At 26.3% G+C, this 17,258-nt stretch overlaps 3 protein-coding genes across 3 annotated transcripts; 1 reads left to right on the forward strand and 2 right to left on the reverse strand.

Annotated features, from left to right (window-relative positions):
• Positions 1-1,899: 1,899 nt before the first annotated feature.
• On the reverse strand, positions 1,900-3,618 carry LOC124934706 (putative F-box/FBD/LRR-repeat protein At4g03220). The gene is made up of 2 exons (XM_047475224.1): positions 2,602-3,618; positions 1,900-2,181 (listed from the first exon to the last, which is right to left on the reverse strand). The coding sequence occupies exons 1-2, from the start codon at positions 3,616-3,618 to the stop codon at positions 1,900-1,902; spliced, it is 1,299 nt and encodes a 432-aa protein (XP_047331180.1).
• Positions 3,619-6,084: 2,466 nt separating this feature from the next.
• Positions 6,085-6,593, forward strand: LOC124936052. The gene has a single exon (XM_047476505.1). It carries the CDS (start codon positions 6,210-6,212, stop codon positions 6,417-6,419), a length of 210 nt encoding a protein of 69 aa, XP_047332461.1. The 5' UTR covers positions 6,085-6,209; the 3' UTR covers positions 6,420-6,593.
• On the reverse strand, positions 6,512-8,138 carry LOC124936051. The gene is made up of 2 exons (XM_047476504.1): positions 7,679-8,138; positions 6,512-6,855 (listed from the first exon to the last, which is right to left on the reverse strand). Exons 1-2 carry the CDS (start codon positions 8,046-8,048, stop codon positions 6,839-6,841), a joined length of 387 nt encoding a protein of 128 aa, XP_047332460.1. The 5' UTR covers positions 8,049-8,138; the 3' UTR covers positions 6,512-6,838.
• Between the last annotated feature and the right edge of the window lie 9,120 nt (positions 8,139-17,258).

Raw genomic sequence — 17,258 nt, forward strand, 5'->3', positions numbered from 1 at the left:
TCATTTCACTATATATATATATATATATATATATATATATATATATATATATATATATATATATATATATATATATAGCTTAATTGAATTATTCTATTTCAACTTTTTTATTAAATTTGATCTTAAATTGAGTACAGCTGAATCATTTGGGTAAAACATACTCCAATAGAACCAACAATGGAAAATTTAAGCAAACATCAGTCTAACCCTGGATCACCAACCTTATGTATTTAATATAAATAAATGTGAAATAAAACAATAGTTAATTATTTAATGTTAAAGATATTAGCAGGAAAAAAATGAAATGATAGTTTATTGAAATACAAACTTAGCTTTAGAAGATGTCGGAGAACATTTCATTAAAGCACTCAATCAATTTTCGACGATCCATTCCCATTTTAGTATTTAATCCAACGCATAAAACCATTTCTTCAATAACTTTTCCATTATTTAGTAAGAACTTTGCAAGACTAATATTGTTTTCACATGATACTAAAAAACCATCCAACTTAACTATCCTTATATGATTAAGAAAAGAACGCATTTTCGAAAGTTGTTCTTCTCAGTATTTATCGTCGGTCCTTTCTTCCCGTTGATATAATTTCAACTAGTCAATTCCAAAACACATACAAAATAAAGTATTGCGCTATTTTAAAAAAGCAAATTAAATAATGAGTTGTTTTAGATTAATAAATAGATAATTGAGTGAGAACATTATTCACCTGTCTTTCAACCCATTTAATATACGTTTTGTTGATTGTGATGACAAGTATATGTAGGTTGGGAGAGTTTTTGAATAGTCTAGCAATAGCTGAAAGGTTGTTGTAGCTATTCAGTGAGAATATTCTATGGTAATTTCGAGAATTCTCAAGTTCTCAAATTTATTTTCTAAAATGACGACATCATTTAACGAGAAAATATGTCAAACAAACAATAAAATTAAAAACATTCAAATTACATTATTAGTAAGTGTAAGACAATAGTTAATGTTAATTAGTTATCATAAAGTAGTGTACTTTACCTCAATAGATTCATAATTAAACTTTAAAAACTTGGCATTAGATAAAGCCGTCATCATGTCGTGTATATTTTCTGGTGGTATAATGTCATCACTGGTTAAGTTGTCAAATATTAAACCAATGACGACATTCTCCAAGAGATGTGATTTCTCCAAGAAAAAAGAATTACTAGTTAAATGAACATTCTCCCATTTAAGAACCTTCATTATATATAGGAGCAATGATTTTGACCTTGTTGTTATCACTATCATCACCCTAATTTAAAAACCAACGTTTATGTCAGATTAACCTACCTAATTATGTAAAAAAAAACGGATTTAATATTAACAAATTAATTGTGTGACCACCCAAACTTATAAAATATGTGTATATTTTTTAAAAGTAAGTTTCTAGAAAGACATTTATGTAGCTTCCAAGAATAATATAATTAAAAACATTCAAATCTATATATATATATAATGATGCTTAATTTTTAAAGTGTCCGGATTGCCGAGTCAAAAACTGTAGTTAATTTGAATATATGTGAGAGTAAATGGATATTTGAGTCGGATTGTAGGTTGACCCGTCCATCAACATTTTTATTGTAATATTTTTTTCTCGATTTTTATATTATTACTCGTGCAAATGCATAGGATACATGCTAGTTACAATAATAACATAAAAGTCTACATGCATCTTCAAACTTCAAACGAAGAACATGAAAATAATTAACCAAACACCAATCTAACCCTAGATAATCAACTTTATGTATAATTTTTAACATTCAATATATTTTTTATCAATAAGGTAAGAATATGCATTAATGTCAATAAATGTGAAATAAAATCATTATTATTTTTTAAGGTTAAAGATGTTAAATCAAAAAAAACGAAATGATAATTTATTGAAATACTAGCTTAGCTTTAGAAGATGCCGAAGAACATTCCATTAAATCAGACTTCATCAATTTGTGACGAGCCAATCCTATTAGAGTATTTAATCCGATGCACAAAACCATTTCTTCGAGAACTTTTCCATTCTTTAGTAAAAACTTTGCAAGACTAATATTGTCTTCATAAGATTCAAAAATCACGTCCAACTTAACCTTCCTTATATGATTAAGAAAAGAATGCATTTCCAAAAGTTGTTCTTCCCAATATTTATCGTTGTTTAAGTCATTCATCTGTTAATACAATTTCAACTAATCAATTCTAAAACACATAAAAAAGTATTGAGCTATTTTGGAAAGTAATGAGAGTTACTTTAGATTAATAAATAAATAATTTAGTGGCGAAAACAATACTAGAACAATACTCACCTGACACTTATGCCATCCCATATATATTATATCAATTGTGATGACAAGTGTATCTAGGTAAGGAGAGTTTTTTAATAGTGTAGCAATAGCTGAAAAGTTGTTGTAGCCATTCAAGCGAGAATATTCTAGGGTAATTTCGAGAGTTCTTAAGTTCTCAAATTTATTTTTTAAAATAAATTTATTTAATGAGAAAACCTGTCAAACAAACAATAAAATTTTTAAAAAATCAAATTACATTGTTTGTAAGACAAGAGTCAATTGATTATTGTAGAGTAGTGTACATACCTCAATAGATGCATAATTAAACTTTAAAAACCTAGCATGAGATAAACCATTCATCATATTGCACAATTCTTGTGCATCTTTGGGTGGTATAAGGATGGTTTTATATAATAAACCAATGATAACCTTCTCCAATAGATATGATTTCTCCAAGAGAAAAGAAGTAAGAGTTGAATGAACATTCACCCATTTAAGAACCTTCATTACAGGAGCAATGATCTTGACCTTAGTGTGATCGGAGATATATTTAAAGCAATTTTCTACCTTCAATCTCTCTAAGTTTAATCCATAGATATCCAATTCATTAAGGTCACAACAATTCTTTATGACCAAATCTTTCAACCCACTACATCTTAAGGTAAGTTTTTTCACACTGAAACACCATTCCATTCTCAACTTCTTCAAACACGGAAACAAGGTATCTGTGAATACGTGATTATCATGGAAAAGAAGAAGGAAAGATACCTTGTGTAGGGTCATTGTGTGGAGAAATTTGAATTCTCTCTTCATCAATGACGGTTTAATAACGCGATCAAAGTTTAAAAACATGATATTTAACTTTAAAACTCTCACACGTCTGATGATGCTCCACGGGATATTGAAGTAATGTGTGTCATGTACCCTCACGTCTAGCTCTTCAATATCAATGAATTTGGGGTATATCATTATGAATTTGAAGGCCATGCAACTCAATTGAGAAGATATCAATTTTAGGGTTCTGATAGTAAAGTTGTTGTTGCGGAGAGATAGTGTGTTGGTGAGGAAATTGATGTCTCTATCATTGACCATCTCGTCAAATTCAATCATATAATGAGATGAGAAATCCAAAGGAGGCGGAGAAGCAAGGATGGTTGTGAAATCGAGGTCGGGAATGGAAGAAAAAACGTTCTTCCAACGGTGTGAAAGGATCATAGTTTGTGCGGCGGTTCTAATGGGTATAAATCGAAGAATATTGTGGATGATGTGGTCTGGAAGCCCGCTGATTCGATCCTCTTTGTCTTCGTTAGGGTTCATCGTCATCCTAAGAATCTTCCTTTTGGAAGATATTGATTTCATGATTGAAGAGTGATTGAAACCTTTACAAAGAATTAGGGTTTATAGCTTCTGCCGCCCTGCAAATACGCCTTATAAATTATTCCTTTCAAACCTATATAAACCCTTATACTATCAAAGTATTTTCATATCGCCCCTTATGAAAAGGATGTTATTAAAAAAAAAAAATTGTTTAAATTGCATTACAATATTTAACTAAAACATATATACTGCATTAAAAATTTCAAAATATTATTAAAATGTGTTTTTTTTAATATTAATAATTTATTTGATTAAATATGAAAAATAAATTTTAATTTTTTTTAAATATTTCATCAAATATTAAAAAATTAAAATTTAAGACGAACAAAATAAAGAATGATATTAAAATATGAAAGAGAGGAAAATAAGAAAATTTTCAACTAACTCCACATACAAAAATACAAATTTATATATTAAAATATTTGAGTAAGAATAGGTAACACTAATTTGGAGCCACATCTTTCTCCCTGATCTCTTCAATTTTTTTATTTACAAATTTTTTATTTTATTATATAAATATATATTATTTTTAATTATTAATATTTATTCATAATAATATTTTTTTTTATATTTTATATTAATATATATATATATATATTAATATAATTTTTTAGTTTATCTAATTTAGAGTTTAAGGTATAAAGTTTAGAGGTATTTAAGATATTTTTAAATTATTAATATTTATAAATAATAATATTATTATTTTTTTGTATGAATATATATTTATATAATTAGTTTATGGCATGTGATTTAGAGTTTAAGTTAAATAATATTTATAGCCAAGATTAGTGATTAATTTAGGTGTATAGAAGGAAAAAAATTAATAAAATTTAGAAATTAAATAGGAAAACTAATAAAGATTAATAAAATTTATGTTCTAAAAAAAATAAATTAAGAAAGAGGAGTGATAGAGAGAGGAAATTTAGTGAGGGAATGACTTGGCATCACCTTCATTTGGAAAATGTAAAAAGTGGGAGGAAATAAAGAAAATAAAGAAATTATTTGATTTTTTTCATTCTTTCACTAAATTCTCTTACTTAATCATTTCTCATTAATAAATCATAAGGAGAGAAAAAGGGAAGATAAGATTTTAAATTTGCGACCCGCGTCTTACTCATAATAAAAATAAAAATAATAATAAAAAAGAAATTTGGCAAGTTTATAAGTATAAATAAAATATTTTCGTAATAAGTAATTATGATATTGCTTAAAAAGAAATTATAATTAAGGTTTAATGTTTGTTAGGCTAATGTTTCATTAGGTGGAATGGGCCAAGGCCCAAGTGTTTACAAATATGGCCCTAACATTATCAATAACTTATATTTATTTATTTTTGTATTTCAACTGTTAGATTAGTTTTAATTTTTATCATTTTCATAATTTTTTGGTAGTTTTCCCGAAGGACAATTAAATCATCCCTAATAATAAAATGAATCTTGACTTTTCTCCATATAATGACTACTCTTTGGGCTGTCCTAGTTATAATAAAACAAACTAAAAATCAAATTCCCTCTTCATGATTTAATTCTTCATATTATACCATCAATTTTATTTATTTTAGCTAAGGTAGGTTCTTACGGTATATATTTTAATATTTTATCTATATTTTATATTTTACCTAAAATTTTGGTATGCAAAAAAATGTATACATTTACTTTACCTTGATTTTGGTATACTTTGTTTCGATAATTTCGGTATACAAAAATTCATACATTTATCTTACCTTAATTTCGGTATACCTTATCTTATTTTCGGTACGATATCAGTATTATACCTTTGATACCTAAAATCTATATTAATTTTAAAAAAAAAATTTAATCCCATCGGTAAGGTAGAGATTGCATATATTGAATAATATTTCCGTATAATTATATTTGGATATTATTCAAATATTATATTTCTATAATTAAATTAATTTCAAATCTATTTAATTATTTCCTTATATTATATATATATTTATATATATATATATATATATATATATATTAACTTATAAATACTATTGGGATATTTCAGTATATCTCGATATACCAAAATTTTAAAAATTTCATACTTTTACCGTATCAATAATTACGGTATCGGTATCATACCTTACCTTTTTTTCGGTATACGTCGATATTTTCGATATATTATAGTGCGGTATTTTCGATATACTTTTAATATCGATAATTTTCTCACTCCAGTCACTCCAGTTTTAACTTTAGAAAGAAATAATAATTCTCAAAGGTAAGTGGTATACTAAACTTGGAGCTTGTATCATGTTTAGTTTTATTTATTATTATTAAGTTTGATGAGGGTTGGTTTTTAGCCTAACAAGCTAATTTCCATTAAAATAAAAAAAAAGTGGGTCGGTGGAGTATGAATCCTAGTTAGCTTGATTCTTTAAACATGTTTTCTTTCTTCCACCATAAATTCATTGCCTATCCCTTAAGTTTACTCTACTATTAATAATACATCCATTCACATTCATTTGCTACAGTATACTATTATCAATTCATTTCATTGAATTAATTTGTAACACACAATCATAAACAAAGATGTTGAATTGGGGGCCAGTATTGGTGGCAGTTATACTCTTCATCCTCTTAACTCCGGGACTGTTGTTTCAGGTGCCGGGAACTACCAAATGCGTCGAGTTTGGCAATTTCAAGACAAGCGGCGCATCGATATTGGTCCATACTTTGCTCTTCTTTTCCCTTGTTTGCATATTTCTTCTAGCCGTCAAAGTTCATGTTTATGCCGGCTAGTTATTGTCGGGGAATTGATCGATCTTTTGAAAGGTATCATGGTTTGTTTTGTTGTTAGAATGTTTTCGTAATGGATTGAAGCTAAAAATAAAAAATGAAATAGTTGTATGTGTTTTTCAAGATCTTATTCAATAAGAGTGAATACAAACAAGGAGGAGATTTCCTCTTCTTTTTTTTGTTCTTTTGCAAATGAAGGGAAACACAAGAGGAGCTATACATCAAATATTATATCCCACCATATGTTTCAATAATAATTTCCAAAAAAAAAATATATATTACTGCTACTACTTCCGTTTTCTTTTCATGTACGCACGACGCAACTCGAGAGTCCTGCTGAAACACGAGGTAGGTCGTGATTACGGTCCAGAACCATTCACGAGAACTTCCAAGCTGCAAATTGAGCAAGGTCCAAACCCAACTCACAATAGCTTCCAAGCTACAAATCGAGCAATTAATCAAATTTAGATATATTAGATTAGATTGAAAGAACTAAAATTAAACAAATTAACCGTTTCATTTCTATCAATCAAGTTCAATTCTTACTCAAAACACCTTAAATTGAAGTATGACGAGAAGTAATTATAAAGAATATAATTATAGAAACGCATATTAAAGAACACCCATGAATCAAGTTCGATTTTACTAAGAACACCTTCAATTGAAGTGCGACGAAGAGTAATTAGAGAGAATATTGACTTTAATTCTCACAAAAAAAACGCATTAAATTGAAGTGAAGACAAAATTTTATCGTACTAACTTGCTAATTTCGACTTAAAAACATTCAAAACACATACACATTCTTATGTATACATTGTTACCTAAATATTGCCTATTTACAAAATTATTTACAACTAAACAAATTGTAGCAAGTTATTATCAAAAGTCAACCCAAAAATTGATCCGATTAAACTCATAATTCAGTTGCAGAGCACAATAACTCGATTCTATGACGGTCTTCCGAGATGGAATTGAACTCGTGACATTTTGACCTCTATGCGGTCATAAATATGAATATTAAAGACTACAGATTGAAAAGAACACAATTGAATCATTTGAATGGTGATCAAAGTAATAATCTTGCCAAATAAGAATCACTTTGATTTGAATCATGATTATGAAATAGATCAACAATTTCCATATAGACCCAACAAGTAACTATAACTGATCAACAACTAAATGAATCAAAAAACAAGAAAACAGAATTAGGGTTTCATAATCGAAAACAGAGGAGGCATGATTATGATTAGGGTTTACTTTACCAGGAACATCTTTAGTCGAAGACGAAGGAGGATCAGTGATAGTGTGACAAAAAATAGCCCTTCCAAGCATTGAAAAAGTAGAAACAACTCCAACAAGATATAAAAACATAATCAATCCGATCACCCAAGGCATCAAAAGGAAACCAATGAAAAACGTAATCGACCCACATAACATCAAGGCCAAAGACATTCCAAGCATCATAGACGCGAACCCAGCGGGGGAAATCGGGGGTAACGTTGGTGGAGGTCTTCTAACGATCTGGCGATGATCCGATAAAGAGATCGTTGTTGGAGGATATCGTAGAAGGTTTAGGATGAGATTTGATAGATCGTAGAAGATCTTTGATTGGTGATCCTGTTGCATTGTCATGATCAAGTTTTGGGTTTGTAATCTTGAAAATGGATGATTTCTGAACGTAGAAAGAGAAAACGGGTAGCAGCAGAAATTGGAAGATTTTGGATTGGAGTCAAAGGAAGAAGAAGATGGATTTATATTCACCAAAAATAAAAATAAAAAAAGAAAAAAGAAAAAAGAAAAAAGAAGAAAAAAAGAAAAAAGAAAAAAAGGAAAATAATGCATTATCTATTGGGGGGTCAAAGCCAAAGAGGGTGGGGATGGGACGTGACGTGGAATCCTCTCTCCCTCTTATCTAATCAAGATTCAAGATTATCATTATGTAATAAGGTCCCACCATTTTTAAACTATAATATTTTTATTTTATTTTATTTTAGAAAAATAAAAGATTTAGAACCATAAAATTGAGTAGATACATGTAGAGCTCGTTTGAGAGGTTGGTTATATTGGAATAAAATCAATTTTGTTTGGTGTAAAGTTAAAAAATAAACTTAGTTTTTCTTTTAGAAAGTGGATTTAATTAATTAAATTGGTAGAACTTTTTACTAACATGCTCAAACCCAAGATTGTAGCCTGTGCCTTGTTTGAGGAAATGGTTTTTTTGTAGGGTTTATTTGGGTTTATCCAAAAAATATTATTTGATAAAAGTATGAAAAAATTAATTTTTAAAATTTGAAGACTAATTTGTCTTTTGACTTTAGAGGATATGGTGTATGCAACAGAATAATGGTTTAGAGAGGGAATAAAATTAGAGGGTAATTTTGATATTTAAATGATAAAATTATTTAATTTGATAATTAACAAGATACTTGAGTTTTGAAATAAAAACTGGGTTTTATCTCAAAAACCCTTTCATCATATCATACCTATGTTAATTCTAGAATGGAGTATAAAAACTAGTTTTTAAATTGATTATTTATTTCATTATTTTTAAATAATAGTATAATAAAATTATAAAATATATAAACGATGGTATTTTTGTATTTTATCCTCATCATTATGATAATATGGTAGATCAAATATTTGAGTTTTTGGGTGAAATTCTAAAAAAAAAAAACAATATGAAACAAAATTGTATAGATTTTTTTTTGTACCACGTAGAGTTTTTCATCAATATATCTTTACTCATAACAAAAAAAAAATAAATAAAATTTTCATTGCATAACAAATATTGATAGAATTAACAATTTTATAAAGTAATATATAAAATTGTAATTGAATCTTTATACCAGTGATTGAACTTATTTTTGTATGGTTAATATACATCTCTTTTTATTAATCTTCGTATTAAAATGTTAAAACACAAATTATTTTATTTTTCAAAATAATTTCTTATTAAATAATCATTTTAAAAAAATCATTACAAACAATTCACTTTTTTAAAGTTATAAAATAAATTTATTTAAATAATATTTTGAGTTAAATCATAATAGACGGATTAAATTAATCTTAGGTTAATATAAAGATTAACTCTCAAATTATATTTAATTATAGATAATATTTTATTATTTATATATTATTAATATGTTTGATATTATTTTCCAAATAATGTATTGATTTTCAATTGGATGGTATATTGTTAAAAAAAGTATATATTATTATTTATTCGGATCACTTTAACTTTAAAAAATATTTTTTCACTCTCCTTCTTTTGTCTTATTACTTAATTTATTAATCAAAATACTTTTAATTTTAATTTTTTTTTTCATTTTATCATTATATATTAATACTCTTTAAATATATTTATCCAAAAATATCTTCAACTCTTCAAAATCATCACAAACATTATTTTTTAAATAACCCAACTTTTATATAAAAAAAAATCTTATAAAAAAGATGACCAAATTTTTAATTTGAAACATAATTTTATAAATCATTAAATATAATAAGTTTTGTTACAAATATATAATATAATATATATTTATTTGTATCCAAAAAAGTTTTGGTTGGTGCTAGCAAACCGATTCTGCATCATAGAAATCTGGATAACGTTACATAGCTACATGTATGAACTTGTTTTATTATTATTATTATATTTGTTAGTTTATATTTGGTTCAATGTTTTTCAGAATATTTATATTCTTAAAAAAAATCAAAATAAAAATGCTTGTTTGAAAAGAAAAAGAAAAAGTGAAAGTGAAGGCTGAGCTGGTAAAGGCAAGTGGGGATGGATGATGGTGATAGAAATTCAATTTTGGGTCCTTTCGTAATCAAATCAATCAAAATTCTATTATATTTTTTATAACAAATAAATATATTCAATAATTTAATTCAATAATTTCAAAATCAAAATTATTAAAATTAGGGCCCAAACAAAGAAAATTGGGATTGATATTTAAAAAAAGAATAAATTTATTATGTAATTAAAATATTGGTAGTTAAGAAAATATATTATTTAACAACAAATTGTGTTTACTATTTCAATCAAATTGAGTTTTTTATTATAAAAAATATTGTTAAATTAAGTTAAAAAAGAAAAAAGAAAAATCAATTAAAATAAAATTAAAGAAGAAATCTTAATTAAGTTAAATTAAGAAAAAATTGATTAAAATGAACTTAGGATAATAAAAATCAACACGACATAATTTTGATAATGGAATAAAACTAAGTTTTTGTAAATGTTCAATGCGCAGGTAAAACTGAAGAGGTGCGAGCAGCAAAGCTGACGTCAACAGATCTGAAGAGGCGTTGGCAGCAGGGTTGCCAACAGTAGAGTTGACTTCAGCACGCTGACAACAGGCTTGCCTCAACAGTAGAGATGAAGAAGCGCCAGTAACAGTCTGAAAAAGCGTCGACATCAACCTTTCTTCAGCAACAATCTGAAGAAAGCGCTGACAGCAACCCTACTTCAGCAACAGTCTGAAGAAGCGTTTACAACAGAGTAGCGAACACCAGTGTTGCGCTAATAGCAGACTGTCACTTGGCATACAACCATCAGAAAGTTGACACGTGTCTACAAATAGATTCAATCGTTGCTACGATTCAATATAAAAGGACATCATAGTACAACGATGAATCCTATCGGTCAATTCACGATCCCTGAATATCTGGATTCTTGGTACGTTCCCTGAATATCTGGAATCTCGGTCAATTCACGATCCCTAGATATCTAGACTCTCGGTCAAATCACGTATCTAAGAATCATATTCGACCGTTGTTACGCTTCAATATATAAAGACTCCAAAGTACAACGACGAACATATCTATGAACAACAAGCTTCAAAAAGTCTCTGGAACTCTCGATCAACTTACTCTCTCTAACTCATCTTTCATAAGTGCATTTTGTATTTCATTTACACCAAGATGAGAGTTAATTTATTGTACTATCTGAGAATATATTCAGTGTTGTAAGTTGAATAGAAAGTTGTATGTCTTGAGTGATAGCTAGGAGTTCAGAACAGGAAGCTGTTAAGTCCTGAGTTCTTACTAGATTTGTGTAGATGCTATACAAACCAAAACCTTCTAATGGAATCCTTCTGAAAACAGAAGAAGGGTGACGTAAGAGTTTATCTCCGAACATGCATAAAAAAAATATTATTTTATATTATTAATATATTATTTTGATAAATTAAATTATTTGATTATTGTATTGATAATATCGAATAATAAAAAGTTAAACAAAAAATAACATAAAAAAACAATATGAAAACGTCTCCTCGTTTGTGGGTCAACTTTGTTCTTTACTATCATTTGAAAGAAAATTTGAATGTGATAGGTAATTAGAATTTTGATTATGCAAGTTATTGAAGACTTGTGTATAAAGATATTTTAAGGTAGCATAATAAACATTTTTTATATATGTATATTTTAAAGAAAATTAACCCAATAACCAAATTATTTATAGTTTAAAATTTGTTTCTCAAATACATTTAAATTAAATTAATAGATTTGTTAAGTGCTTACTAAACTATTATGGACTAATATATATATATATATGCTTAAGTTTTAAAGTGTCCGGATTGCCGGGTCGAGAGTTGTGGTTAATTTAGATATATATGTGAGAGTAAATAAATATTTGAGTCGGATTGTGGGTTTATCCACCCATAAACTTAAAACGGTTAAAAATAAAATTTAAAATGGTATTTGTATGTTTTGAACGTGTAATTTAACAAAAAAAAAGTACAACCTTTTAACCAACTAGGCTAACAACACTTTATATTTAAGATTCAACATAAAATTTGATGAACGCGAGAACCTTTTAACTAACTAATATCTATCTATCTATATATATATAATGATGCTTAATTTTCAAAATGTTCGGATTTCCGAGTCGAAAGATATGGTTAATTTGGATATATATATATGAGAGTAAATGGATACTTGAGTCGGATTGTGGGTTGACCCGCCCATAAACTTAAAACGGTTAAAAATAAAATTAAAAATGTTATTTGTATGTTTCGAATTTGCAACCTAACAAAATAAGTACAACATTTAACCAAGTGTGATTAAGATGTGGTTTGCCGAGGGATAATAGGCCGGTATAAAATTTAAAAATAAATGTTAAATAAAATTGTCTTTATTAGTTTATATTAATATATTTTTTCTTTCATAATATATACATTCGAATACATCTTTCGACATAATCTTAGGCCATAACTCACCCTTTATTGACACAAATCATTGAGTTTTATTATCAATTATTGCGTTACTCAAGTCGACATTCTCTCCATGGACGAACCATTCGATCACATTTTTCAGCATGATCTTAAGCCCTAACTCACCCTCCATAGATGAACCCTTAGGTTTTCTCACCAGTGTTTGTGTTACTTAATCTGACATTCCCTCTGTGGACAAACCTTTAGGTTATCTCACCAACGTTTGTTTACTCAATTCGTCTTCTCATCAATGTTTGTTTACTCAAGCCGACAATCTCGCTTTTGCTTCATCCATCACTATTATATGTTATTCAAATTCAAATCCACATATAATAATTACTTTGAAGAGATTTGAAAACTCGTCTTACGTATGAAACGTGAATACTTTAACTTTAGATCAAGTAAGACGTTTGAAACAATTTTGTGTACGTGTATATATTTTGTAAATTAGATTTTGTATCCAATGTATTTTTTTATTTCATTATAATTTATCTTCATTTTTTAAATATATAATATTATATATATATATATATATTAAAATATTTCTCTTATAATTAATTTTTTAATATTTAATAATTATATAATATTACATATTTTATCATATTTTTATTAACTAAAAAACATAATTTTTAATTTATAAAAATGCTAAAAAAATTTTTGTCTTTATTAATTTATATTTTTTGTCTTTTTATATATATATATATATATATATATATATATATATATATATATATATATATATATATATATATATATATATATATATATATAATTACAACTTTCGGAATTATCTTAGGCCTGACTCACCTCTATGGACACGGATCATTGAGTTTTTATCATCAATGTTTGCGTTATTCAAGCCGATATTTTCTTCATAGACGAACCATTCAAGTACACATTTCGACATGATCATAAGTCCTATTCACCCTCTGTGGACGAACCCATAAATTAGCTCACCAATGTTTATTTATTCAAACCGATAATTTCGCTTTTGCTTTATCCACCACTATTATAAGTTATAGTTCAAGTCAAATTCACACCCACATATAATAATTAATTTATAAGGATTCGTTTGTCTTAAGTATAAACGTGGAAACTTTAACCCTTAGACTAAGTAAGATTTTGAAATAATTTTATAATTTTGTGTATATATATATATATATTAAATATATTTTGTAAGTAATGTATTTTTTATTTTCTATCTATCATAATTTATCTTTTCATTTTTTTCTAATATATATATATATATATATATATATATATATATATATATATATATATTCTAATTAAAAATATTTCTCCTCTAATTAATTTTTTAATATTTAATAATTATATAATGTTATATATTTGTAACTCGAGCAAAACCATTTTTTAGTTTCTGTTCAGCTGAAAAGTTTAAAGTTCGAGAATTTCAACTTTAGTTTGTGTGTTAGGAATATTTTTAAAATAAAATATTATTTTAAACAATTTCAAATAATTTCTTAACAGTGTTTTAAAATTAATTATAAAATAATTAATTTTGTTCAAATTTGAATAATTTAGGGATTCACGATAATTAAATAACAATTTGATTTTTTTTTATGTAATTCTTGTTTAAATTATTTATTTGAAAATAGAATCGTCAACTAATTTTTGAATATTAATAAAAAGTGGCGTACGTATACAAACGCATTAAACGCATTGACCATAATTTGTTAGTTTGTAGTTGGGTGATATTCGATAAAAAATTTCTCGTATTTTTGACAGAGGTTTGATAATTGATTTTTGGATTTATTTTAAATAATTCAATTCGGGTCCATTTGTTATCAAATCAATCAAAATTCAAAATTATTAAGATGTTTTATTCTATTTTTTTTAAAAAATAAATATATTTAATAATTTGATTGGAAAATTACAAAACAAAATTATTAAACACTAGGGCCCAAACAAAGAAAACTGGGTTGATATGTAGAAGAATAAAATATTCATTATGAAATTAAAATATTAGTTGTTAAGAAAAATATTATTTAATAACAAATTGAGTTTTTTATTATATAAAAATATATTATTTAAGAACAAATCACACCAAACATGTTTTTGGTCAATCAACCACCTTTTATATTGATTATTTTTGTATATTATATTTTCTTTAGTTTTTATTTTAATCATTAAAATATTATATGAAGTTAGCACGATAATTGTGTCATGTTTTCTTTAAGTTTTTTAATTTAAGAATTTTATTTTAATGAGAATGAAATGTGACATTTTTATTTTGTACAGAAAAGTTTTATATTTCATTCTTAACCTTAAATAAAAAATTATTTTGTAGACTTGGCTTATGATTTGAGTTTAAACATGGTTATGGTCATGAATTTTCATGTTATTTCTCATTTAATTCTTAAAATAATTTATTTTAAAAATTAAAAATTAATTATTTTATCCATTCATTGATCTTTATTTAATCTTTTCATCAACATCGATAAAAAAAAAAATTAGTTTTTGACTTAGGTGAATATTAATTTATTTTTATCTTTTTCTAATAATATGAGTAAAAAACTAAGTTATTTTTTATTTTAATTAGTTAAATTATAATAAAATGTATTTAATATTGATAAATTAAGTATTTAGATAAATAAGAAGTTTATTGAATCTTAGGGGTACTTTAAAACAGTATTGTTTAATAAAAAAATTATTTTATATTATTAATATATTATTTTGATAAATTAAATTATTCTCTATATATATATAATGATGCTTAATTTTTAAAATGTCCGGATTGCCGGGTCTAGAGCTGTGGTTAATTTGGATACTTGGGTCGAATTGTGGGTTGACCCGCCCATAAACTTAAAACGGTTAAAAATAAATTTAAAAATGTTATTTGTAGGTTTCGAACTTGCAACCTAAAAAAACAAGTACAACTCTTTAACCAACTAGGCTAACAACACTTTATATTTAAAATTCAACACCAAATTTGACGAACGCGAGACATTAAAAGTTCAAATTTTTAACTAACTAATCTATATATATATAATGATGTTTAATTTTTAAAGTGTCCGGATTGCCGGGTCGAGAGCTGTGGTTAATTTGGATACTTGGGTCGGATTGTGGGTTGACCCGCCCATAAACTTAAAACGACTATATATATATAATGATGCTTAATTTTTAAAGTGTCTGGATTGCCGGGTCGAGAGCTGTGGTTAATTTGGATAATTGGGTCGGATTGTGGGTTGACCCGCCCATAAACTTAAAACGGTAAAAAATAAATTTAAAAATGTTATTTGTAGGTTTCGAATTTGCAACATAACAAAAAAAGTATAACTCTTTAACCAACTAGACTAAAAACACTTTATATTTAAGATTCAACATCAAATTTGATGAACGCGAGACATTAAAAGTTCAAATTTTTAACTAACTAATATATATATATATAATGATGCTTAATTTTTAAAGTGTCCGGATTGCCAGGTCGAGAGCTGTGGTTAATTTGGATACTTGGGTCGGATTGTGGGTTGACCCGCCCATAAACTTAAAACGGTTAAAAATAAATTTAAAAATGTTATTTGTAGGTTTCGAATTTGCAACCTAACAAAACAAGTACAACTCTTTAACCAACTAGGCTAAAAACACTTTATATTTAAGATTCAACACCAAATTTGATGAACGCGAGACATTTAAAGTTCAAATTTTTAACTAACTAATCTATATATATAATGATGCTTAATTTTTAAAGTGTCCGGATTGCCGGGTCGAGAGCTATGGTTAATTTGGATACTTGGGTCGGATTGTGGGTTGACCCCGCCCATAAATTTAAAACGGTTAAAAATAAATTTAAAAATATTATTTGTAGGTTTCGAACTTGCAACCTAACAAAAACAAGTACAACTTTTTAACCAACTAGGCTAAAAACACTTTATATTTAAGATTCAACACCAAATTTGATGAACGCGAGATATTTAAAGTTCAAATTTTTAACTAACTAATCTATATATATATAATGATGCTTAATTTTTAAAGTGTCCGGATTGCCGGGTCGAGAGCTGTGGTTAATTTGGATATTTATGTGAGAGTAAATGGATACTTGAGTCGGATTGTGGGTTGACCCGCCCATAAACTTAAAACTGGGTTGATATGTAGAAGAATAAAATATTCATTATGAAATTAAAATATTAGAAGTTAAGAAAATATATTATTTAACAACAAATTGAGTTTACTATTTCAATCAAATTGAGTTTTTTATTATATAAAAATATATTATTTAAGAACAAATCACACCAAACATATTTTTGGTCAATCAACCACCTTTTATATTGATTATTTTTGTATATTATATTTTCTTTAGTTTTTATTTTAATCATTAAAATATTATATGAAGTTAGCACGATAATTGTGTCATGTTTTCTTTAAGTTTTTTAATTTAAGAATTTTATTTTAATGAGAATGAAATGTGACATTTTTATTTTGTACAGAAAAGTTTTATATTTCATTCTTAACCTTAAATAAAAAATTATTTTGTAGATTTGGCTTATGTTTTGAGTTTAAACATGATTATGTTAGTTCTTATTTAATTCTTAAAATAATTTATTTTAAAAATTAAAAATTAATTATTTTATCCATTCATTGATCTTTATTTAATCTTTTCATCAACATCGAT

Source organism: Impatiens glandulifera, chromosome 4 (assembly GCF_907164915.1).
Source record: "Impatiens glandulifera chromosome 4, dImpGla2.1, whole genome shotgun sequence".
Taxonomy (NCBI): domain Eukaryota; kingdom Viridiplantae; phylum Streptophyta; class Magnoliopsida; order Ericales; family Balsaminaceae; genus Impatiens; species Impatiens glandulifera.